A 24108-nucleotide genomic window follows, 5' to 3' on the forward strand; every position below is an offset into this window, starting at 1 on the left:
TTGCCATTTCCTTTTCCAAATAAATGATCATCATAGCTAACATTTATGTAAGGGTTTAAGGTTTGCAATGTGCTTTAACGCGTCTTCTCATCTGATGCTTATGACAACCCAATGAGCTATTGGGGTGGGGAACCTTCGACCTCAAGTTCACAAGTGACTCTCTAGGTCCTCGAGTGTGGCCCATTGAAGTCAAACTTCACAGAACAAATCCCCTTCATAAAATGATTTGTTTTGTAAAACTTGGACTCAGTCAGAAGGCTGCACCCAAGAACCTAGAAGGCCACATCTAGCTTCAAGGCTGCAGGTTCCCCACTTCTGAGCTAGATGCTATTATTATTATACTCATTTTACAGATGAGGAAAAAGGCTGAGAGAGAAATGACTTGTCCAAGGTCACACAGCTAATGAGAGTCTAAGATGAGATTTGAACTCAGGTCTTCTGGATTTTAAGTCTATCATTCTACCTACTCCTGTACTTAGCCACCTAATGTCCTGAAAAGAAGCAGCACCCTAGGGGCACACAGAGATCTGCACTGACCTCTTCTGATAGTCCAACGGCACGAGGGGGACTTCCCCCCCCCTCCCCACCATTGTTACCTCATTCTCCTCCTCATTGTGCAGTGGCTGAGTGTAGGCGTCTGGCTTTCTGATCAATGGGTCTACCAGCATGAGGAAGGCCATGTATAGGAGGAGGGCGCCCACCACGGACAGGTAGATGACAATGATGACCTGGGAAGAAGGGACACAGCTCGGTGAGGGAAGGAGGGAGCTGATAGCTGTTAGAGGCGTGGGGAGCAAGGGACAAAAGGAGAGCCAAAGCCTGCCCTCAAGGGATCTTCAGTCCAAGACAGAAACCATCCCCTGGCTGGCCCTTCCTCAGTACAGAAAGGAGATCACAAAGGCCTGAAGACATGAATAAGGGCAAGATCTGTGTAAACCATGTTCTGAGGGAGTGTGGAAAAAACAGCAGTGACTGAAGATTTCCTAGAGGGAGAAGGCTTGAACAAGCATTTATCAGGCACTTACTGTATCCAGGCACTTCACAAATATTACCTCATGTAATCCTCACCATAACCCTGTGGGGTAGATGTTGTTATTATCTCCCCCCCACTTTTATTGCTTTCTCTTTTGGAGGAGGGAAGGCAGGGCAATTGGGGTTAAGTGACTTCCCCAAAGTCACATGGCCAGTAAGTGTTAAGTGTCTGAGTCTGGATTTGAACTCAGGTCCTCCTGACTAGGGACAGTGCTCTATTCACTGTGCCATCTAGCTGCTCCTATTAACCCCTTTTCACAGTTGAGGCAATGAGGCAAAGGGTAAATGACTTGCCCAGGGTCACCTAGCTAGTAAATGTCTGAAGCTGGATTTGAACACAGGTCATCCTGACTCTAGGCATAGGTGCTCTATCCATTGTGCTATTTAGATAGGGATCCTACAGGTGAGTTAACAGAAAAGTTTGGACTGAGGCCTTTACAGAAATTGTGGGACAGCATTCTTTTGGGAGGGTGGACTGAGAGAGAGAGAAGAGGATGAGCTGCTGTATGGGGGGGCTTGTCCAAGGTGGGGTACACTAAGCAATTAAGCCAGTTTACAGAAGAGGGGGACATGGAAGGCCTGGAGGCAGAAAGTGAGGTTTAATTTAATAATGATGATGGTGGTGGTGACATAACTGACATTTGGATAGTGTTTTAAAGTTTGCTTTTATATATGTTAAATTGTTTGATTCTCCCAACAGCCCTGGAAAGTGCGTGCTATTATTACCCTCATTTTACAGATAGGGAAACTGTGGCTAGGAGAATTTAAAAGACTTCCTTAGATCCAGCTAGTCAGGGACAATATAAAGTGGCTGAGGCAGGTATGAACTCAGGGCTCCCCTATTCCAAGGCCCTTCTTCATTCCATTGTGTCACTTAACTGTCTCCTATGTGGACATAAACATCCATTGAAAATGCACAAGGAAATTGATGTTTGGGGGATATTATTCTTATTGGGTAGTATTGTGTGCTGTGTTGTTCTAGTCTATGTAGACAGACTGGATGAGGGAGAAGTTATGACTCTGCGATTCTGCCCTCAGAAGCAGCTGTGGCCATAGGAGCCAGGATACCTGTTCACAGTCTCCTTCTGTGGAGAGGGGGGATTGCCCCAACACAGGTCAGGACCCAAAGGGAGCCAAAAGAGAGGGCTCAAAGTGGCACTGCTGGTCCTAGCCCTGGTTAACTGGGAGGAGGAGCAAAGACCATCTCACAGAGAGAGCAGTGTGGATGTGAGCCTAGGACCCCTGGGTGGCAGCCCCCTAGCTCTCTGTCCCTGGTCAAAGGCATTTAGGATTTGGATTCTTCCACTCTTGGGGCCTTGATATCCCTGTTCCTTATACAAGGGGAAGTATTCTTTATTTCTTAGATTGGTTGCTTGTTACCAGTGTAACGCTGGGCAAATTTCTTGGTCTCAATTCCCTCACCTATAAAATGATAAGGTCAGACTAGATGATCATTAAGTCTATGATCAGATCATCCTTGCCTCTCAACCCCATCCTGAGCAAGGAAGGAGGTCAGGTCTTTAATAGGCTTGGGGGGAGGGAGTTCACCTAGGACAAATCATTGGAGACAAATCCATGGGATTAGGAAAATGTGTCTGATGAGGTCTTGGGGCTGGGAAGTCCCGTCTCCCTCAAACAGAGTGAGGTGACATCTGGCACAGAGGGTATGGGCTCAGGCATCTGGTCCCCAGAGGGTGGGGCCCCACTGGAGGGAGTTCAGAGAGGAAGAGGGAACCTGCTTAAGGGAGGGGCTATTCAGGAGGGAAGATGAAAGGAACTGAGTCTGCACGAGTTGACAGGGTGATGACTAAGGGATGTGTATGTGTGTGTGTTTGGGGGGGGGTAAAGAATAGACATCTGTTGCTGTTTATTGAAAAGTGTGAATACAAGAAGTTAACACAGGACAGGATGTACTCTCTGAGAGGTCAGGACAGACAACCAGAGGGAAGGTCCCATTATTTAGCCTGAAAGAAGCTAACGGATAGTTAATTATTTGCAAATCCACAGGGATTGCTGCTCTTTACTATATAAAATCATAGAATTCCAGCTGAAAAGGCCTTCAGACATTATTTAATCCAACCCACCCTTGAACAAGGATCCCTCCAACAATATGCCCCAAAGAGGGCCCTCTATTTTACTGAAGACCTTTACAGACAGGGAGCTCTGTACTTCTTCGGTAGTTCATTACTTTTGGACAGCTCTAATTGTTGGTTAAGGTCTTTAAATTGGGTTGAAATCTACCCCTCTGAAGATTCTTCCCAAGGATCCTCACCCTTCCTTCATGGGTCCTCCTTGGAAATGGCAGCAGGAAAGGGTTATTTAGACAGTAATGAGAACATCCTGGCTGAGGCAGATTATCTCTTGGCCAGGAGGTCTTTTATACGAAAAGAGGAGAGGTATCTTGGGGAGAATCTACCTCAGAGCTAGGGAGATCTGGGTTCAAGTCTCCCTTCTGATATCCACTGGCTGTGTGTCTGAGGACAAGACACTTGAACAAGTCTCAAGCAGCTCCCCGAGACTCTATCCTGCAGAATGAACACTGACTTACACTGGTATGCCAATGAAATCACAGATTTGGTCCAATTTTTTTTAAAGTATCCCCTAAAGTCAGATTAGATGCAATCTTGACTAGAGAGGGTGATAGATAATAGGATCATCAGAGATATCTCTTAACCTAAAGATTCTTTTCTATTAAGTGATATATGTTACTTGTCTCCTTAATTCATGTATAGCTAAGTGGCCCAGTGGATATAGTTCTGGCCTTGGAGTCAGGAAGACCCGAGTTCAAATCTGAACTCAGACACTTCCTAACTGTGTGACCCTGGGTAAGTCACTTCACTCTTTGCCTCATTTTTCTCATCTGTAAAATGAGAAGGAAACGGCACACCACTCTAGCATCTTTGCCAAGAAAACCCCCAAAAGAGTCACAAAGAGTCAAATATGACTGGAATGACTAAACAACAGCTCCTTTAGTTCATTCATTAAAAAATAAAAAAAATACACCCAATTTTGAGGATGGAGATTTGGAGAAGTATGAGGATAAAAGGAGACAGAGAAGCAAAGGAGTTTGAAGGAACAGCAGATATCCCAGCTCCCAGGTTCCATCCTGATCAATGAGGTCCTTGGAGCTTCCTGTCCCTTTTAGAAAGGAATTATCAGGCTAGAAGATGTTTCCCCCATTACATTTTTATAAGCTTCTTAAGAGCTGTCATGATTTCGCTTTGACTTTGGCCTTGCCAGTGGTTAGAAATGTGCCTAGAACAAAGTACTTAATACATTTTTGCTGATCACATGGCAAATGTGGAAATATGTTTTGCATGACTTCACATGTATAATCGGTCTCAATTCTATTGCTTACCTTCTTCATAGGTGGAGGAAGGGCTAGAAAGGAGAGGACTAAGAATTTGAAATAAAAAAATAAATGCATGCTGATGGATTGATTGGAACTGGACAGAGTAAAGGATAGAAGCCTAACCAGTCCTCCCAGGGCCCCTGACACTGTTGGAAAGAAGCCAGAGTGAAGAGGCCAGCAAGAAAGGCCAGAGAAGGCTAGGAGCAGCCCTGTGGGGGAGAGGGCTGGTCAGCAGGACCTGAATTGTGGAGAGTTGAAGGATGGGGGGGAGGGAGGGATGGAAGAAGAAATGAGCCTGGAGGGGAGGCAGGAATTGTGGACGGTACCTTGATGGTGGTTGTACTTCTTTCCTCATATTTACACTCACACAGCAGGCAGTAAGCCTCCACATCATGGCCTGGCACGGGCATTGGTTCCACCACGTGTAAACAATTACTGCAAGAAATGGAAAGGAAAACAAATCAGGGGAAAGTAGGCATTATCATGTCACCCTGGGCAAGTCACTTTACCCTGTTTGCCTCCATTTCCTCATCTGTAAAATGAGTTGGAGAAGGAAATGGCAAACTACTCTGGTATCTCTGCAGAGAAAACCCCAAATGGGGTCATGGAGAGTGGGACATGACTGAATGACAGAGACAAGGAAAGGGGAAAGGGGTAATGGGGAGGCTTGAGAAAACTTGGATGGGGGGCAGAGTCAAGATGGTGGAATAGAAGCAGGACCTCCCAGTGGCTCTAGCTTCCACCTTCCCCAATGAATGTAAAAAGGGGACTCTGAACAAACTTTGGAGCTGCAGAACCCACAAAATGACACAGAGAAGCTAACCTCCCACTGAGGACAGCTTGGCAGGCCGGCAGGAATCAGCTAGCACAGTGCTCTGGGAGCCAAGCCCAGGCCCACAGTGAGCTGGAGGTTTTAGCCCCAGGGCAGGTCTGACCAGCTGCTGGCCGGAGGGACTCCAGATCAGCAGCAGCTGTGGCCTTTTCCAGAATTATCAACACACAGATACAAAGGACAAAGTGAGAGGTCAGTGCAGTCTGGACTTTGGGACCCAGTAAGAGTAAGTACTCAGCTTTTTCCCCCGGGGGCGAGAAGCCACTGAGACGCTGGCACAGCCAGCCAGCGCCACATGGCAGCTTCAGCTCCTGGCCTGCAGATTGTAGGGGGACCAAGCACCAGTCTGAGGGGTAATCGCTCTTGCTTTAACCTGCTTGGATCTGGATTGCAGTCTAGGGTGGAGGTCCTGGGGTGTGTATCCAGCTTGCCAGAGCGTGTGGAGGCCTCAGAGAGGGCACCCATCTAATACCTCTGGCAGCTGAGAAAACCCTAGCATTTGGGACGAAAACTACCCTGTCTGGTAGCAGAGTCCTACTATGGCAAAAAGCCCAGGGGTCAAGTGACTGAGGGGTGACATGACCAGGCAAAGGAAACAAAGCAGACAGAAGATTCCAACATTAGACTCCTATTTTGGGGACAAAAAGGAGTAAAGCATGGAATAGGAGGAAGCCAGCGAAGTCAGAACTCCTGCACCAAAAGCTTCAAAGGAAAATACGAGCTGGTTACAGGCCATAGAGGACCTTAAGAAGCAGATAAGAGAAGTGGAGGAAAATTGGGGAGAAAAATGAGAACAATGCAAGAAAATTAGGAAATGAGAGTCAACAGCCTGACTGAGGAAAATTACACCTTAAAAAATAGACTAACTCAAATGGCAAAAGAGGCTAAAAAAGGCAATGAGGAGAAGAATGCCTTAAAAAGCTAAATTTGCCAGATGGAAAGAGAATCTCAAAAGCTCACTGAGGAGAATCATTCCTTCAGAATTAGATTGGAGCAAATGGAAGCTAATGACTTTATGAGAAATCAAGATGCTGTTAAACAGATCCAAACAAATGAAAGAATAGAAGGCAATGTGAAATATCTCATGGGAAAAACCACTGACCTGGTAAATAGATCCAGGAGAGATAATTTAAAAATTATTGGACTACCCGAAAGCCATGATCAAAGTAAGAACCTAGAAATAATCCTCCAGGAAGTTCTCAAAGAAAACTGCCCTGATGTTTTAGAACCAGAGGGCAAAATAGAGCTTGAAAGAATCCACCAATCACCTCCTGAAAAAGATCCCCAAAAGAAAACTCCTAGGAATATTATAGCCAGGTTCCGGAATTCTCAGATTAAGGAGAGAATATTACAAGCAGCCAGGAAGAAACAATTTGAATATTGTGGAAACACAATCAGGATAACCTAGGATCTGACAGCTTCTATACTAAGGGATTGAAGGGCTTGGAATATGATATTCCGGAGGTCAAAGGAGCTGGGATTAAGACCAAGAATCACCTACCCAGCAAAACTGAATATCATGTTTCAGGGGAAAATATGGTCATTCAGTGGAATAGAGGACTTTCAAGCATTCTTGATCAAAAAACCAGAGTTGAATAGAAAATCTGACATTCTGATACAAGAAGTTGGAGAAGCATGAGAAGGTAAAAAGGGAAAAGAAATCATAAGGAACTTATCAAAGTTGAACTATTAACATTCCTACATGGAAAAACGATAATTGTAACTGATGAAACTTTTCTCAGTATGAAAATAGTTGAAGGGAATAGAAATATATATATATATATATATATATATATGTATATATACATAAGGGTATGTGGGCATATGAATATATATGTGAATGTGTGCATATATGTTTACAGATATACATAGATAGAGGGCACAGAACCAATCTAACAGGAAGGGATGATACTTAAAAGGTGAAATTAAGAGGTGAGAGAGGAATATAATGAGAGGAGATGGGGAGAGACAGAATGGGGGTAAACTATCTCATATAGAAGAGGCAAGGGAAAATGGTATAATGAAGGGGAAGAATAGGAAGGCAAAAGGGAATGGGAAAACCTTATTCCCATTGAATTTGGCTTGGGGAGGGAATGAAATACGCACTAAATAGGGTATCTCACCCTCCAGGAGAGTAGGGGTGAAGGGGATGAGAGAAAAGGCAGGCTGGGGGGAGGCAAGTTGGAAGCACCCACTTTTGAAAAGGGACGGGATCAAAGTAGAAAATAGAACAAGTGGGAGGTGGGATAGGAGGGAGGGAAATATAGTCAGTCTTTTACAATGTATCTACTATGTTATTGTTTCGCATTAGCCACACATGTACAACCTATACTGAATTGCTTATCTTCCCAGTAAGGGTGGGTGACAAGGGAGGAAGGGAATGAATTTGGAATCAGTTTTAAAATCAAATGTTTAAATATATATATACACACACTATTATTAATACAATTTTACATGTAATTGGAAAATAAGATATACAGGCACTGGGGCATAGAGATCCACCATGACCTACTGGAAAAGTTGAAAGGGGTATGGGAGAAAATATGGGAGAGAGCAGACTGGAGGAGGGGATATCCTGTGGGACTGCTATTTTGGGGTGGTAGGTAGGGGAAAAACAGGGAGAAAATTTGTAACTCAAAATCTGGCGGAAATGAATGATGTAAAAGAAAAAGAAAACTTGGAAAAGGAGTGAGACTGGGGCAAAATGGGAGAGATTAGACATGATCTGTGTGGCCCCAGAGAGCAGAACCAGGAGCTATGGGGGAAAGGTGGAAAGAGGGAAATTTAGTTTTGATGTCATGAAAAAAATTTCCTAATAATTAAAGCCGTCCCAAAATGTAATGGGATGCCTTGGAAGGGGTTGAGCTCCCTCTCCTTGGAGGTATTGCAGCAAAACCTGGATGATCACTTGTCAGGTACAGTGAGAATTCATTCTGTTAATGATAATAATAATAATAGCATTTACATACCAGCTACTATGTGCAATGCACTATACTAGGCGGTTTACAAATACCTCACAACAACCCTGGGAGACAGGTGCTGCTATTGTCTCCATTTTAAAATTGAGGAAACTGAAGCAAACAGAGATTAAAGGACTTGTCCAGGATCACCTAGCTAGTAAGTATAAGAGGCAGGATTTGAACTCAGGTGAAGCCAACCTGAGGAGGCTGAACTTGCCTTTCATTAGTGGGACAGGAGCCAGTGGATTAGGACACAATGAAAATCAGTCAGATGGTACAGGAATGGGAAAGCACTATAAAAAATGGTGAAGGGGATGGTTTCAGAGAAAATTGGGAAGACATAAACTGATGCTGAGCGAAGTATGCAGAACCAGGAAAATAAATTATACAATAACAACAATATTGTAAAGACAACTTTGAAAGACTTAGGAACTCTGATCCGGACAATGACCAGCCACGGTCTCATGAGAGGTCTCATATAGAGGACTCATGATGAAACATGCCACCTGGCTCCTGATGGAGAGCTGAAAGACTCCAGAGTACAGAATGTGAAGTTGCTTTGTTTTATTTTTGCACGTAGCCAACATGGGAATTTGCTTTGCTCAACTATCCATGTGTTATGGAAGAAATATCTCCACGCTTATCACTGGATTCTGATTTACTTTCTCAATGGAGCAAGGGGCAAGATGGAGAGAAGGCAGGTTTTCACTATCAAATTTTTTTAATAAAATATTCTAGAAAATGAGGGAGATGACTGGAGAGGCCAACTACCAGGGGATACAGGAGGGAATGGATTCAAGGATACCAGCAGAGGGAACAGTGTTTGCAAGAAGAGTTGCTACTTTCTCCAAATCTGGAGGAAAAGAAGGTGGAAAGGGATGAGATTGAAGAGAGGGGAGTAACAACTGTTGTTGGGAAGAGAGAGCTCCAAGTACCCAGAAGACCCTCATCAACCACCTACCACGTTAGAACATAAGCAATTCTAACATTCGTTTTAAAAAAATTTTGAGTTTCAAGTTTTCTTTCTCTCTCCCTCCCTAAGGCAGTAAGCAATTTGATATAGGTTATATATGTGCAATCATGTAAAACATATTTCCGTATTAGTCATGTTATGAAAGAAGAAATAGGAGGAAAGAAAAGGGAGAAAAAAAACCCATTAAAAGTGAAAATAGTGTGCTTTGCTCTGACTGGTGCAGGAGAGGCAGAGAGGGATAAAGACATGAACAAGAGAGCTGGGAGAATGGGACAGTGGAAAGATGGAAGCCATAGACCAAAGGTCCATCAAAGAGAGGCTTAAGTTGTTCGGGAGAATGTGTGGAAAAGGGTAGAAGTGATAGTGGGGGACAATTAATTAGAAGTCACATTTTGGTACCTTTGTCCTTGGTTCTGAAGTATATCCTATCTCCTTGGGGTCTTCCAAAAGGAATCAATGACACCAGAAGACTCTTTGTGGAGTAGGAATCTCAGGTTAGAGAAGCGCAGAAAAGGAACCCTATCTGCAGATGGAGTGTGTAGTGAATGGAGTGAGACGCTTGTAGACAAGACGACCTGGGTTCCAATCCAACCTCTGTTGCTTAATAGCTGTGTGACCCTGGGCAAGTCACTTAACCTTACTACAGAATGAAGAGGGCGGACCTGAGGAACTTTAAGGTCTCGTTCAGCTTAAAAATCTATGATTCTGGGATTCTAGCTTGAACAAAAACCCTGGAATCTTGTGTTTGGCTTGCAGTAGGGACATGTGTTGAGGAATGGAGGTATTCTTCTTTAGGCAGTTTTTCAATTCAATACCCACTTGTCAACAGCCTTTATTGTTCGGAACATGGTGCAAGGGTTTGGAGAAAATGCAGAAATTAAACAAGGTGCAATCAATCCCTGTCTGCAAGAAACTCACAGAGGCAGCCTGACCTATTTGGTGTTAGAAAAACCTTCAAATCCTGCTTTGGACACTTGCTGGATGTGTGACCTTGGGCAAGTTACTTAACCTCCCTCAACCTGCTTCCTTATCTGTAAAATGAGAAGGTTGCATTCTCTGACCTCTGAGGTTCCTTCCCTGTGCCTCTGGGTCCCCAGGATCCTACAATACTGACAGCTGCAGATACTATCAATGAACACACGAGGGCAGAACATTTCCATTCCAGGTTTTTTGTTTTGTTTTTTTAAACTGGGACCTCTCATTCGTTTCCTAATATAATTAGGTTTGTAATTAGAATTCAAGGAGAGCAGCATCTTTTCGAGTTGCTCTATTGTTCTCCCGAAAATGCTGACTCGCAGGCCCCGGGAGGCAAGGATGGGTGCTCTGACTGGTAAAGGAGGGGCAGAGAGGGATGAAGAGGCAGTCCCAGGCAGGGACTCTGCTCCCTCCCGCTGAAGCACCGAGGCCACAGCTCTCAGGGTTTCCCTGTACTGGGCCTCAGTCAAAGCCCCTGAGGACCCAGGGAGGCTGTGACCTCAAACCCTGTAATAGGATAAGCCATGATCCAAGTCAGGAGCATGACCCAGACAATCAAGGCCTGCGGTCAGTAATGAGCAAAAGCTCCCATTTCAGGGGCACTCAGGACCCCGGAATGCTGCAAGGGGCCTTAGAAACCATCTCATGCAGCCCTCTCTTTTTACAGGTGAGGAAGCTGAGGCTGGGGGAGCTCAAGTCCCTTGCCCAAGGTATTTGAATGCAGGTGTTCTGATGATCTAAAAGCCAAGCATTCTTTTCACCGTACTAAGCACCTTTCTCATAGAAAAACCTTCAAGGTAGTCTGAGTATTGTTATCCTCATTTTACAGATGAGGAAACTGAAGCTGAGACGTTCCTTTGACTTGCTGAGGACACTGAACTAATGTGACTTATCAAGGTGGCTACTCAGACTGGAACTCTGGTTGTCCCAAAGTCAGATGGATGACACTCTCCATCACACTGTGTGGCCCTTTTAACCATAACAAGTCAAAAAAGTGCCTTTTTCTAGATCCTCCCAGTTCTGATCACCAAGGAGAAGGGAAGGAAGCAAGACGGACCCTTGAGCACAGCCCCAACAAGAGACCACAAGTCTTGGCTCCTGCTGTGTTGGGGAGGCAGGTCGGTAGGGCTGGTAACATCTGATCTAGTGCTCAGGAAGGAAGAAGTGGTGGTTTGGACAGCTCTGTGTGTGATATTTCATCAGACCATCCACCACTGCTGATAAAACCACAGCCACAACAGCTGAGAGGACCTCCGCCTGCACGTTATGTTTTGTGTCTTTGACGGAATCTTCCAGAAACAGGCGGAAACTATGATGTGGAGGACAAGATCAGGAAACCTGAGTTCTACTCCTATAGGCACAATCTCTTCGAGGCTCTGTGATGCTATGCTGAGAGGAAGTCTGGTCTAGTAGATGAGCTATGTGTTGGGCGTGGAGTCACGAAGACTTGGGTTACTAGCTGTGTGACCTTGGGCAAGTCACTTAATGTCTCTGAGCCTCAGTTTCCTTATATGTAAAATGGGGACTAAAAATAACCATAACACCTACCCATAGAGTTGTCGTGAAGCTCAGATGTCATAATGTATGCAAAATGCTTTGCAACCCTGAAGATGCTTTGTAAATGACAATTACTATTGCCTATGGAGTCGCAGGGAGTTTTAAAGCTGGAAGAAATGTTAAAGATCCTCGAGGCCTACCATGTCCTTACAGATAAGGAAGTGAAGGCCCAGAGAAATGAATAGATTTGCTCAAGGAGTGACAGAGTAAGGATTTGAACGCAGGACTTTGGGCTTCTATTCTAGGGTTCTTTTGACTACACCAACCAGCCTTGCCAGTTTGTGGGTTTACAAGAATCAAAAGGAATAATGGAAATGAAAATGCTTTGGAAAAAAGTATAAAGAGTTGACCTATTCTTCCCTTCCCCTTCCCCCTATCTCAGACAGTGCTCTGCTCCCCTAACTTCCCCAATCTCAGTCTACATGTAGCACCAAAGACTTAAATTGAACAACCAGCCCTTCTGTCAAACAGCAGTTGGGTGGTGCAGTGGGTAGAGCGCCAACCCTGGAGTCGGGAAGACTCATCTTCCTGAGTCCAAATCTGACCTAGCTGTGTGACCCAGAGTAAGTACCTTAACCTAACTGCCTCAGTTTCCTCATCTGTAAAAATGAGCTGGAGAAGGAAATGGCAAAGGACTCTACTCTCTTCCAAGAAAACTCCAAATAGAGTTGGATATAACTGAAATGATTCAACAGCAATGGAACTGCCAAGACACTTTTTTTGGGAGACTGGGCCCCATTTCCAATGGGCAGAGTGACTCTTAATATCTTACTTCCTTAGTCTCTCCAGGAAATCTCCCCAGAGATCTATGAAAAAACAGTTTCCAAAACATCCACAGTTAATCTTCAACCCCAGATGTGGCAGGTGCATAAATGGCAGAATCTCAGAGTTAACACAGACCTGAGGGGGGCAGCTAGGTGGCACAGTGAATAGAGCACCGGCCTTGGAGTCAGGAGGATCTGAATTCAAATCCAGCCTCAGACATGTAACACTTACTAGCCGTATGACCTTGGGCAAGTCACTTAACCTGTCTTTCTCCCTCCAAAAAGGAAAAAGAAAAAAAGAAAAAACCAGACCTGTGGCCATCTAGTCCTACCCACAGCTAAATAGCAATGTCCTCTAAGCATCCCTGGCAAGTAGTGACCTCGCCTCCATCTGGAGCCCTGCAGGATAGGCACACTGATGACCTCCTGAGGAAGCCCCTGTGAGGAATGATGGCTGAACTGAGCAGTGCCTTACCAGTCTTTCTGGGACACATTCTGGTTGTAAATGTGTCCACTGATGTTACGATACGGTGGGCAGATACATTTGCACCTGATGTCTTCAGAGCTCTGCAAAAGAACAGGAAAGACAAGTCAGGCCCTCCTTGTGACTCCCTTATCAACTGAACAATAGATGGATGGATTGATTGATTGATCAATAAATGAGCTTTGTTAAGGGCTTCCTATGTCTCAGGCCCTGTGCTAATTGCTTTATATTTGAGCCTTGCAACTACCCCTGGCAGGTGGATGTTATTATCCCCATTTTATAGTTGAGGAAAATGAGGCAACCAGAGGTAAATAGCTTGCCCAGCATTACATAGCTAGTCTTCTGAGGCTTGATTGGAAGTGAGGCTAGATTTGAACTCAGAGCTTTCTTACTCTGCTCTATTAACACCATCTACCTGTCTAACAAGCATTTATTAAATGTTCACAAAGTGCCAGGCATTGGAGAAATAAAGGGAAAAACAAAGGTGTTCTTATCAAAGCTCTCTCTCTGCAGTGACCCAGAATTAAGGCTGCACTTCTCTTTAATACTCATTAAATTTGAATTTATATCTTCATCTTTCCTGGACTTAGGCTCTGCTAGTAAGGCTGCCACATCACTGGACCCTTAGCCTCCTGTCTTGGGCAGGCCTTGCGCACTGGGATAGATCAAGACACTTATAGTCTAATCTCGGCTCTGCCACTACAGAGCTGTGTCATTGAGCAAATCACTTAACTTCTCTGGGCCTCAGTTTCCATATCTGTAAAACGAAGAAACTAGATGATCTCTCGAGTCCCTTCCAGCTCTAAGATTATGTGGTTCTGAGGTCCTAAGTAGAGCAGCTAGGTGGTGCATAGGATAGAACAAGGGTCTTGAGTCAGGAAGACCTGAGTTCAAATCCAGCCCTAGGCACTTACTAGCTATGTGATCCTGAGCAAGTCACTTGACCCTGTTTCCCTCAGTTTCCTCATCTGTATAATGAGCTGGAGAAGGAAATGACAAATCACTCCAGCGTCTTTGCTAAGAAAACCCCCAATAGGGCCATGAAAAGTCAGACACAATTGAAACCATTCAACAACAAATGATTCTAAGTAGGTCTGGGGAAGACTGCCTAGGTCTGTGAACCCTGGAGAGGAGGGGAGATGTGATAATCTCACAATGGTGGAGGCAGAGGCAAAGCTACTGAAAGGAGGCAATCCTGGTCTCCATAACAACAACAACAACAACAACAACAACAAGATTGGCTTTCTCCACAGCACTTTACAGTTTGCAAGCACTCGGCATCTCATCTGAGCATCTGAGGACTTCTGGGGGGGACAAGTGCTATAGGTCTCCATCTCCCTAATTTTGCTGATGATCAAAGTGAAAACTAGAGGTTAAGTAATCCACAGCAGTCAGAGACAGCATCCAAACCCAGTCTTTCTCACTCTAAGTATATGTTTTAATCTAATCACTTAACATGCCATTTATTCAGTATCCCCTTTGTGCCTGGAATTGCAATGAGTGCTTTCTGGGGTGATAAAAATATAATAAATTAAACAATGCTATTGAGTCCTTGTATACTCTTCATGACCCCATTGGTGGTTTTCTTGGCACAAATCCTGGAGCGGTTTGCCATTTCCTTCTTGAGCTCATTTTACAGATGAGGAAACTGAGGCAAACAGGGTTAAATAACTTGCCCAGGATCACACAGCTAGTAAGTGTCTGAGGCCAGATTTGAATTCAGGAAGATGTCTTCCTGACTCCAGGCCCAGCATTCTATCCACTGTGCCACCTTTCTGCCCCCAAATGACACAATACCTATTTGCAAGAATTTAATGGAAATGACAACCAGGACATATATAAATACATATAAAATAAAAAGGAATAAACACATATAGATACAAAGTTAAATACAAGGTAGGTTGAGGAAAAGGGCATTTCACGGTTAAGGGGATCAGAGAAAGGCTTCTCATGACACAACTATCTTACTCTACCTCTATAATAGCTCCCTGACGGCAGGGACTGTCTCAATGAATTTTTTGCAGGTTCTCCATTCCCCAGTACCTTACTCTACAGCCAGCATCCCCTTGATAAGCATGTTGAACTGATAATCACCACAGAGATGGTCATTTATTTCGGAGCTGGGTCTCAGCCCTTCCCTCCCTCAACCCAAACACAGGATCAGAGAATCAATATGACATTTTAAAGTTTACAAAGCACTCTCCTCACAACAATTCTGTGAGAGGCCCTCATTTTGCAATTGGAAAAAACCGAGGTTATGAGAAGCAGAAGCCAGTGTGAGCTGGGACTGAAATTCAAGGCTCCCGACTCTTTAAGAGTACTGGACCACGACACCTGGCGTAACTCTCTCGAATCCCCAAAGTACCTCGGGACTTACTACAGCTACTTTGGGGAACAGCCAAGTCTGGGCTAGGCTCTGGTCGTCACTTTGTAAACCAGCAGACCCAAACCTCACACTCTTCCCAGACCATCTTGCCCACCTTGCCGGCCTGAGCTGGAGGGATGGCCAAACAGCAGGCCAATGCCACCAGGGGTAAGAGCTTCATGCTTGTCGAGACTTGCTGGGTCAGCATGACCAGTCACCTGGAAAAGAGCAAAGGAGTTGGGGAAGGGGGGAGGGGAGTGAAATCAACATTCACATTTTTTTCCCCAAGTCCCCAAAGCCCACTGCACCCTGCTCAGCTTGGCTAGGAAGCGGGACGTCTGGGTTCTTTTTCTACCTGCTTCTCTTAGGTAAGTGACCTCCTTCTGGGTCTCAGGTCCCCCGATAGTCAGAACGTGAGAGAATAATTGCCGGGGGCCCTGAGGTCGGGAGTAAGGCTGAAATCCTGTATGGACGGTGCTCTAAGTTCCTCGGACAGCGCTGGTCCAGAAAGATCCAGGCTGACAGTCCGCCGCCCGGACCCCGCTGTGCATCGCGGGCTGCTGCCCCATCCCCCCCCCCCCCCCACGAAGAAGGCGGGTCCTTGTTGCCGTGGAGACAGCCCGAGTGAGGAGCCAGCCCCTGCCGTGCGCTCCCAGCCCGAGAGCCTGCATCCCTTCCTGTACATCCCTCTCCGCATCCCGGTCCCCACTCTCTACCCCAAGCTGCTCCTGCCTCTCCTCCCCTGCGCAGGCCCAGAGCCCTAGCAACCCTCTTCAGCCCCGTCTGGGGGCAAGGCCAGAAGTCCTGAGCCCACTGCGCCTGGCAGAGATGGACCGAAGTCGCCTGCACCCCACCCCCAAGGCCCGGGGCCCCGAGCCCCCGCGCCCCTCCCCCAGCAGTCCTGCAGCGAACCTCCGAACCTCTCAACATCAGCACCGGGCCCAGCACGGCCCCGCCCCGCTCCGGCTCCTATTGGCTCTCAGACGTGCCCCTCTCCTCACTCGGGCTGTCTCCACGGCAACAAGGACCCGCCTTCTTCGTGGAGGTGGGGGGGGTTGGAGGGTACTGTCAGGGATCGGAGGGCATTTCTTAACCTCAACTGGGCAAGAAAAGGGAGCGTCGCTGAACGAAGGGCAGAAAAATAGAAGTCCAGAATTGGAAACGTCTACAAAACAGGCATAGGTTTAGAACTGGAAGGTGCCTTGCGTCATCTTGTTCACCTGAAACATGAGTCCACTCTACAACCTCTCAGGCCACGTGGCCATCCTAGTATAGTGGAAAGAATGCAGGATTTCTGGTCTTTGATGCTATCTGTGTGGCCTTAGGCAGGCTTCCTTATCTGCAGAAGGAGAGGCTCCGATAAGATGCTTTTCTAAGTTCTTTTCCAGCATTCAAGAAATCTTGCACCCTAGGATCCAAACTGCACACTTCCAGTGCCAGGGAGGTCCCTCTTTATTTCTGCATTGTTTTGATGATTGATTCCTAAGCTCTTCATTGATCTGCTCTGAAATCCACTTCTGTAATTTCCATCCACTTCTGTTCTCTAGAGCAAAGCAAGGGTCATCGCCAGTCGTCCTGACCTGTATCTTGCCACTGGGCTCAGATGACCCCAGAGGAGATTGAGGCCGATGACTTTGCATAGTTCTGCCTCACTTAAATCCAATTCCCTTGCAAGCAAAGACATCACCCTCCCAATGTCATTGGTCCTCTTTGAGAAGGATGGACAAAAAACAACAAGGGTAAAGCAGAATAAAGCAAAATATTTTTTTCAAGTGTTGTTTAATCCTTTCTGACTCTTCGTGACCCCATTTGTTTTGTTTTTTTGGAAATATATAGGAGTAGTTTGCCATTTCCTTCTCCAACTCATTTTACAGATGAGGAAACTGAGGCAAACAGGGCTAAGTGACTTGCCCAGGGTCATACAGCTAAGTAAGTATCTGAGGTCATATTTGAACTCAGGAAGATGAGTCTTCCTGATTTCAAGCCCAGTGCTCTGTGCACTATGGCACCACCTAGCTGACCCTCTTCCAATTAACAGCCTATCAATATTTGAGAAGCTATAGAATGTCCCTCTATATTTTTTTTTTTCCTTCTCCTACAAGGAAGTAACATGGTACAGTAGATAGCACCTTGGACTTGGATTTAGAGGACATGGGATTGAATCTTGGCTTTGCTGATTACTCTTTGTGTGAACACTGGGAAACTGACTTTACCATTCCAGGCTTCAGTTTCCTCATCTGTGAAATGGACTAGTTGACCTTCAAGTTGCTTTCTGTAATCCTGTGATTCTGGAATCTGAATCATTGTTTACCTAGAATGTCCTTCATTGCTTTCTCTCCCCAGTTTTGCCAGTTGACATTCTATCCATCCTTCAAGGTCTAGATTAATCATCTTCTCTCCTAGGAAGCTTTCCTAGCTCCCAGAGCATAAATTAGTTCTATCCTCGGCTATTGGTCTCTTTTATTCAAGAATTCTAGGGCAGATAGGTGGTGTACTGGATAGAATGTTGGAGTAGGAATCAGGAAGACTCATCTCAGTCTCAGATACTCACTAACTGTGTGACCCTGGGCAGGGCACTTACTCCTCTTTGCCTCAGTTTCCTCATCTGTCAAATGAGCTGGAGAAGGAAAGGACAAACCACTCTGATATCTCTATCAAGAAAACCCCAAATGGGGTCATGAAGTCTCAGATGCGACTGAAACTGACTGAACAACAAATTCAAGATTTGGTTTACCAAACATTTACTAACCATCCATTGTTTACATCTCTCTCTGCTATGCACTGGGGAGGAGAAATATAAGTCAATAGTTGTTGGGGGGAGGGATGGACAGATCTTATGAGGGTTTTTTGAGAATGGGGGAGATGTGTGTATATATATATGTATGTATGTATGTATTATAGGCAGTAGGGAAGCATCCAGTAAACAGGGAGAGAGTGAAAATTACTGACAGAGTGGGGATGATAGAAGGCAGTCATTTTCTGGAGAAGGCTAGATGGACCATAGGCAAGTCCCTTTGTTGGACCATAATATTTTCATCTATAAAATAAGAGAAATAGATTAGTTGGTTTCTGAGGTCCCTTTTAGCTCTGGATCTATGGTCCTAAAACCTCTAGTCCATTTACCACAATTAAAAATTCTCCCTCTATCCATCATTGCATAAGGTACCTTTTTCCATTCTTCTCTATTTAAAAAAAAAGTGATCTTTTTATTTAGGCTAAATATTTATTCAGTGTTTGTTATTGTATATGGTGTAAATATTGATCTAAACCCAATTTCTGTCAAAATGCTTTCTGATTTTTCCAACCATTTTTGTCAGAGTCCTTATCCCCAGTAGGTGGTGTCCCTGCATTTTTCAAAAACTAGACTACTGTGTTTACTTGTTTTGTTTTTGTTCTGTTTTGTGGTTTTTGTTTATTTGTTTGTTTTTGCAGACTAAGTACAGAGAGAATGACTTGTCCAGGGTCTTTAGATGATAAATATCAGATGGGGATTCAAAACTAGCTCCTGCTGACTTAAGCTCTAGGAGGCCTTCTATATTACATCTAGGGTGTGAGGAGGTTTAAATCTAACTCTCTTATAGGCAGTGTGCCCCGACTCTCTCTGCCTCACCTCCCACCCTTCTCCTATCTCAGCCCAATTTAAAGGTGTTTACACTAATGCTCTTCAGCAGTTAAGGAGCTAGCTGATAGACTTTTAAAAGGTGGCATGCATTGATTCTTTCAAAAAACACTTATCAAGAGCCTATTAGCGCCTTAGGGTGTGTATCACCTACTCAGTGACTCTCAATTAGTTTATGATTCAGTAAAATGCAAGTTGCTTCTGGGTAAGAACTGTCCACTGCACATATATGATACCTAGTATATACTATAATAACAAGAGTACTTAACATGGGGGGAAAGACCTTGTTTATAAAAGAACTTTGGTAACTATGTTTCACTAAAATCAGTATCAAAGCTTTGTAATCCCTTGTGTTTGATTTTATGCATTTAATAACATTGTTCAGAGAAGAGATTCATGGGCTTCAACAGATGGCCAAAGGCATCCATGACATAAAAAGGTTTAAAAACCTCTGCCCTAGACCCATTTTCCAATGTACAATTCTCTCCCAATTCCAAATGAACTTAACAATATTGAATTAAAAGATCATTTTATTTAATTACTTCAAGGATCTATGGTTTTATTGGTACATATTTTCCTTTTACAGATACCAATTACTGTATTGGTGCCTCTCCGTGCCTTAGTAGACTGTCTTCATGAGTTGATGTAGCCAAACACTAAAGTTGTGGGATGGCCATTCATCTGCTGATAGGTCTCTCTAAATTTGGCTAGACTGTCCTTAGAGAATAGGCAGTCTATTGCCAGTCCGTTGTTGATACTTCAGTACCTTCCAGAGTTTGTACTCTGCTGGCATTACCTTTGAGGACCTAGGCTAACCTTCACAATGTGATCAGGAAGAATAGGACTTTAATAAAGGATTTTGTTTTATATTTATAGAAGAGTAACCCATGGTCTATTACCAAAGTTCTGGACCCGCACAGAAAAGTTTCTTTCTTGAAAGCTACTCATCATGATTTATACCCCCCTACCCCCAACTCAGTGCATTCCTTGGGAACAACAGAATTTGGCTTGTTTCTATCTCTTGTTGTATCCTCAGGTCTCTTATAAACACCAACCTAAAAAAAAGCACAGAACAAAAACCAAGTTTATTACATACCACAAAGAATGAAGAAAGGAATTATGTATCTGAGCCCATACTCAGTCCAGAAAAGATTTCGCTCCATTCAGGGAATCATTCCAAACTTATGGCTCCACTCCAGGAGCTGAGGCTTACTTCCTCAAAACTGGTCAATAAAAAATTAGCTTCTGCCCTTCACACTAACACATAGACGTGACTCAGAATCAGTGAATGGCAAGAATCAGGTTTGTTCCTTCTTGCTGTGGTTCTGCACCTTGGTTCTAGTTGGTCCTAGTCCCTCCTTGGAGCCAATTCCAGGGTCCTTTGAGTCCAGGGTTCTTTGTGGCACAGATCTTTTCTCTCCTTTTGGAATTCTGTCACTCTCAGACTGTTTCTAGCTCTGCCCACCATCTTCCTCTCCCTGACCTGAGTGCAGCTCTGCATCTTCTGGTCCCTTACTCTGGCTGAGTCTCAGAGACTCTGCTGAAACTGTACTGTCTATGAAGCTTTCATTTGCTACTGCTGCTTCCTAGGCAATGCTGCAATTCTTTTAGCCTAAGACTTTCTTTCAGATTTCCTCTCACAAGTATGAGTAGGGGGTGTTCCAGGAGGACTAGCAACTTTGGTGTGAGGGCTTGCCAAGCCCTTTTTAGGGCTGCTCAGCCACCTTTGGTGTCTATCTGGCACTTAAGTCTCACCTGTGGCTCCAGGAAGTGCTAGTATGCACAGAGGCCACATCCTAGTGAAACCATCTCAACCTGGGGCTAAATCAGGTGAAGGGTGTCCAACAGGCCTCAAACTTGTCGGCGATTTAGAGGGGTGTCTACCCCAAGCATATGAAGACTTTCCCCAGCTGAATAGGTGGATGAGAGCAATCTGTTCCAACATCTCTGAAAGGTTTGAAGAACTTAGAGCTTGGTCAGACATCGAAGATGCTAAGGTCATCCACTGTATCCTAGGCCATTGCCAGTTATCCTGACTTTTGTCCTGCCACTAGACTTTGATGACTCTGAAAGAGAGAGTGAGAGTGAGACTGTGCAACTCTACCTCACTTAAATCTAATTCACAAGGAAGTTGTGACATCACCCTGTGATATCACTGGTCCTCTTTGAAAGCAAGGACAAACAACCTCTCTTTTTACAATGTAGTGCCACTCTACACCTCTCTCCTCCCACCCCCTTTCCTTTTATTTATTCTTATCCTTTGGAATAAAGTATATCCTTCTAAATATGTATTTCAATCGTGTTATTAAAGTTGTATTTCAGTCATCTTACCAAGTTCCAGTTACACTGATGGTTTTAAATTTGCCTCCCTATGTTAGAATCTCTGGATTCACCTTGTGTTACCCATACTTTCTATATTTGTGTAAAGAAATCTGAGGTTGTGTATTTTTTTTTCCTAGCTCCTTTCTTGGACTTTTTGGATTTGATGGTATGATACTATTCTTCTGACTGCACATGCCCTTCTCTGTATCAAGCTTGGTGGATATATATAAACACTTTCTCCCTTCTCTTTTCCCTTTGAGTTAATGCCATTTTGATTAGATTTTCCAAGACTCCAGACAAAAACCTGCCTGTTCTTATAGAAGCTAATACCGTTGTCTTCTTTAGCTCTCTTTTCTTGTTTTCACATTAAAGCCCTTCTTCCATTTTGATCAGCTCTTGTTAGGTGCATTCCATCACAGCAGAAGTCCATCATTTCTATGGTTTTTTGTCGTGGCAACTTCTTAACCAGCCCTTTACTTCCTAATTCTGCCTCTCTCTTGTGAAACCCTTGCTCTCTGCTAGTAATAATGGCGAAAATGCTGCCTGAGCCTTTCCCTAAGATCTTTACTGAAAACATCCTAATGCCTGGAAATGCTCCTAGATTTCTTCTCAAAGGATCATTTGTTTCCATGTCCACCTCACAAAGGGTGGACTTGAGGTTTCACAAGTTTATTATTAACTCCCAGTTAACAAATTGCTACCCTGGTTTCCTGCAGCATGACCCTTCTCTTTTCCCTCTGATGCTCATTAGATAATGTCTTATCTTATGGTACCTATGGGTCCAAATTATCATTGTTTTGGGAGGACAAGTACAAGTCTGTTTTGGGGTAGAATCCCATCTCTATTGCTTAGCTTTGAGAGTTTAGTGATCCTTCTGTGAGTCATATCCTGAGTGTCATCTCCAGTCTCTTTGCACAGATCAGAACTACTCTTTCTGCCCCTTTTTTTCTTCTTTATTTTCACACTCAAAGTCTTTATTCCATTTTATATTTTAAAAAAACCCATGTCTTTTGGAATTGTCTTAGCTCATTGCATCACTCAGAAGAACTCAGTCTAACAAAGTCTGTCATCACACAACATTGCTGTTACTGTGTACAGTGTTCCCCTGGTTCTGCTCACTTCACTCAGCATCATTTCATGCAGGTCTTTCCAGGTTTTTCGAAGTCTGCCTGCTCACCATTTCTTATGGAACAATAGTATTCCATTACATTCATATACCACAACTTGTTCAGCCATTCCCCAATTGATGGGCATCCCCTCAATTTCCAATTCTTGGCCACCACAAAAATAACTGCTAGAAATATTTTTGTACATGTGAGTCCTTTTCCCTTTTTATAATCTCTTTGGGATATAGACCTAGCTAATTAATTTGCTGGATCAAAGGGTATTAACAATTTTATAGCCCTTTGAGCACAGTCCCAAATTTTTCTCCAAAATGGTTGGATCAGTTCACAACTCCACCAATAATGCATTAGTGTTCCAATTTTCCCACATCTTCTCCAACACTTATCATTTTCCTGTTTTGTCATGTTAGCCAATCTGATAGGTGTGATGTGATACCTCAGAGTTGTTTTAATTTGCATTTCTCTAATTAATAGTGATTTAGAACACTTTTTCATATGACTATAGATAGCTTTAATTTCTTCATCTGAAAATTTCTTATTTATATCCTTTGACCATTTATCAATTGGGTAATGACTTGTATTCTTATAGATTTGACTCAGTTCTCTCTATATTTTAGAAATGAGGCCTTTATCCGAGATACTGACTATAAAAATTGTTTCCTAGCTTTCTGCTTCACTTCTAATCTTGGTTGCATTAGTTTTGTTTGTGCAAAGCCCTTTTAATTTAATATAATCATAATTATTCATTTTGCATTTCATAATGTTCTCTATGTCATTTGATTATAAATTTTTTCCTTCCCCATAGATCTGACAATTAAACTATTTGTTGCTCTCCTCATTTGTTTGTAGTTTTACCCTTTATGTCTAAATCCCATTATGTCTAAAACCCATTTTGACCTTATCTTGGTATACAGTGTAAGATGTTAGTCTATGTCTAGTTTCTGCCATACTGTTTTCCAGTTTTCCCAGAAATTTTTGTTAAATAGTGAGTTTTTATCCCAGAAGTTGGAATCTTTGGGTTTATCAAACAGTAGATTATTATAGTTATTGACTACTGTGTCTTGTGTACCTAATCTATTCCACTGATCCACCACTCTATTTCTTAGCCAGTACCAAATAGTTTTGATGAGTGCTGCTTTATAATACAGTTTTAGATCTAGTATGGCTAGGCAACCTCTAAGGTCCTTTCTAACCCTACATTTTAAGATCCTTAAGATCAACTTAGTGTCTTTTTCATGGGCCACAAATCTTTCTCTAGATGCCCTTTCCTCCTCCAGGGAATAGTGTGAGGGATGGAGAGAGGCATACTCTGCTAATGTAGCCTTTGAAATATCACAGTGGGACATTGGCAGAGTTGTTCTTAAGAATTACCAACCTAAGAAGAAAATGACAAAATTAAAATGGATAATTTTAAAATTAGAGAAAAGTTACCAATAAATACTTTTGGGGGTTAGTTGCATTGTAATTAGTTATCAAGAATAAAATATATTCATAAAAACACACATAGAAAAGAAAGTCAGTGCTAGGCAAGCTGCCTTGGAAAACTTGAACAACTCAACCAGGGCAGCTAGAGGCAATCTGGGAAGATATAAAGGAAATAGCGATTATTTGGGGCCTAGAGAGGGTACTGAGATGCTGTCTGATTGAGCAGCAAAATTCTTCTACAGAAAGAGGTAGTAAAAAAACAAAACATTGCTTAGGAAAGAAGAAGAAGAAGAAGAAGAAGAAGAAGAAGAAGAAGAAGAAGAA

General features: G+C 43.6%; 2 protein-coding genes across 4 annotated transcripts in view; one reads left to right on the forward strand and one right to left on the reverse strand.

Moving 5' to 3' along the window:
* The window catches only part of TMEM9 (transmembrane protein 9), a 38266-nt gene extending 21732 nt beyond the window's left edge, over positions 1–16534 (reverse strand). Inside the window, exons 1-5 of one of the 3 annotated variants that reach the window (XM_069074539.1) lie at positions 16215–16524; positions 15410–15512; positions 12921–13012; positions 4711–4819; positions 597–728 (exon numbers count right to left, since the gene is read on the reverse strand). In XM_069074539.1, coding sequence (XP_068930640.1) covers positions 597–728; positions 4711–4819; positions 12921–13012; positions 15410–15502 — 426 coding nt within the window. In that variant the 5' untranslated portion in view covers positions 15503–15512; positions 16215–16524. Of the gene's footprint in view, positions 1–596; positions 729–4710; positions 4820–12920; positions 13013–15409; positions 15513–16206 lie in introns of all 3 variants that reach the window. The other 2 variants (XM_069074538.1, XM_069074540.1) reach the window with 2 other exon arrangements.
* IGFN1 (immunoglobulin like and fibronectin type III domain containing 1) overlaps positions 15762–24108 on the forward strand; it is an 89050-nt gene continuing 80703 nt past the window's right edge. The window contains exons 1-2 of the mRNA XM_069074760.1: positions 15762–15995; positions 16045–16339. Of these exons, the coding sequence (XP_068930861.1) occupies positions 15762–15995; positions 16045–16339 (529 nt within the window). The remainder of the gene's footprint in view (positions 15996–16044; positions 16340–24108) is intronic.

The sequence above is a fragment of the Petaurus breviceps genome, unplaced genomic scaffold (genome assembly GCF_028583685.1).
Source record: "Petaurus breviceps papuanus isolate PSGF00001 unplaced genomic scaffold, PetGlider_PUasm1.0 90895, whole genome shotgun sequence".
Taxonomy (NCBI): domain Eukaryota; kingdom Metazoa; phylum Chordata; class Mammalia; order Diprotodontia; family Petauridae; genus Petaurus; species Petaurus breviceps.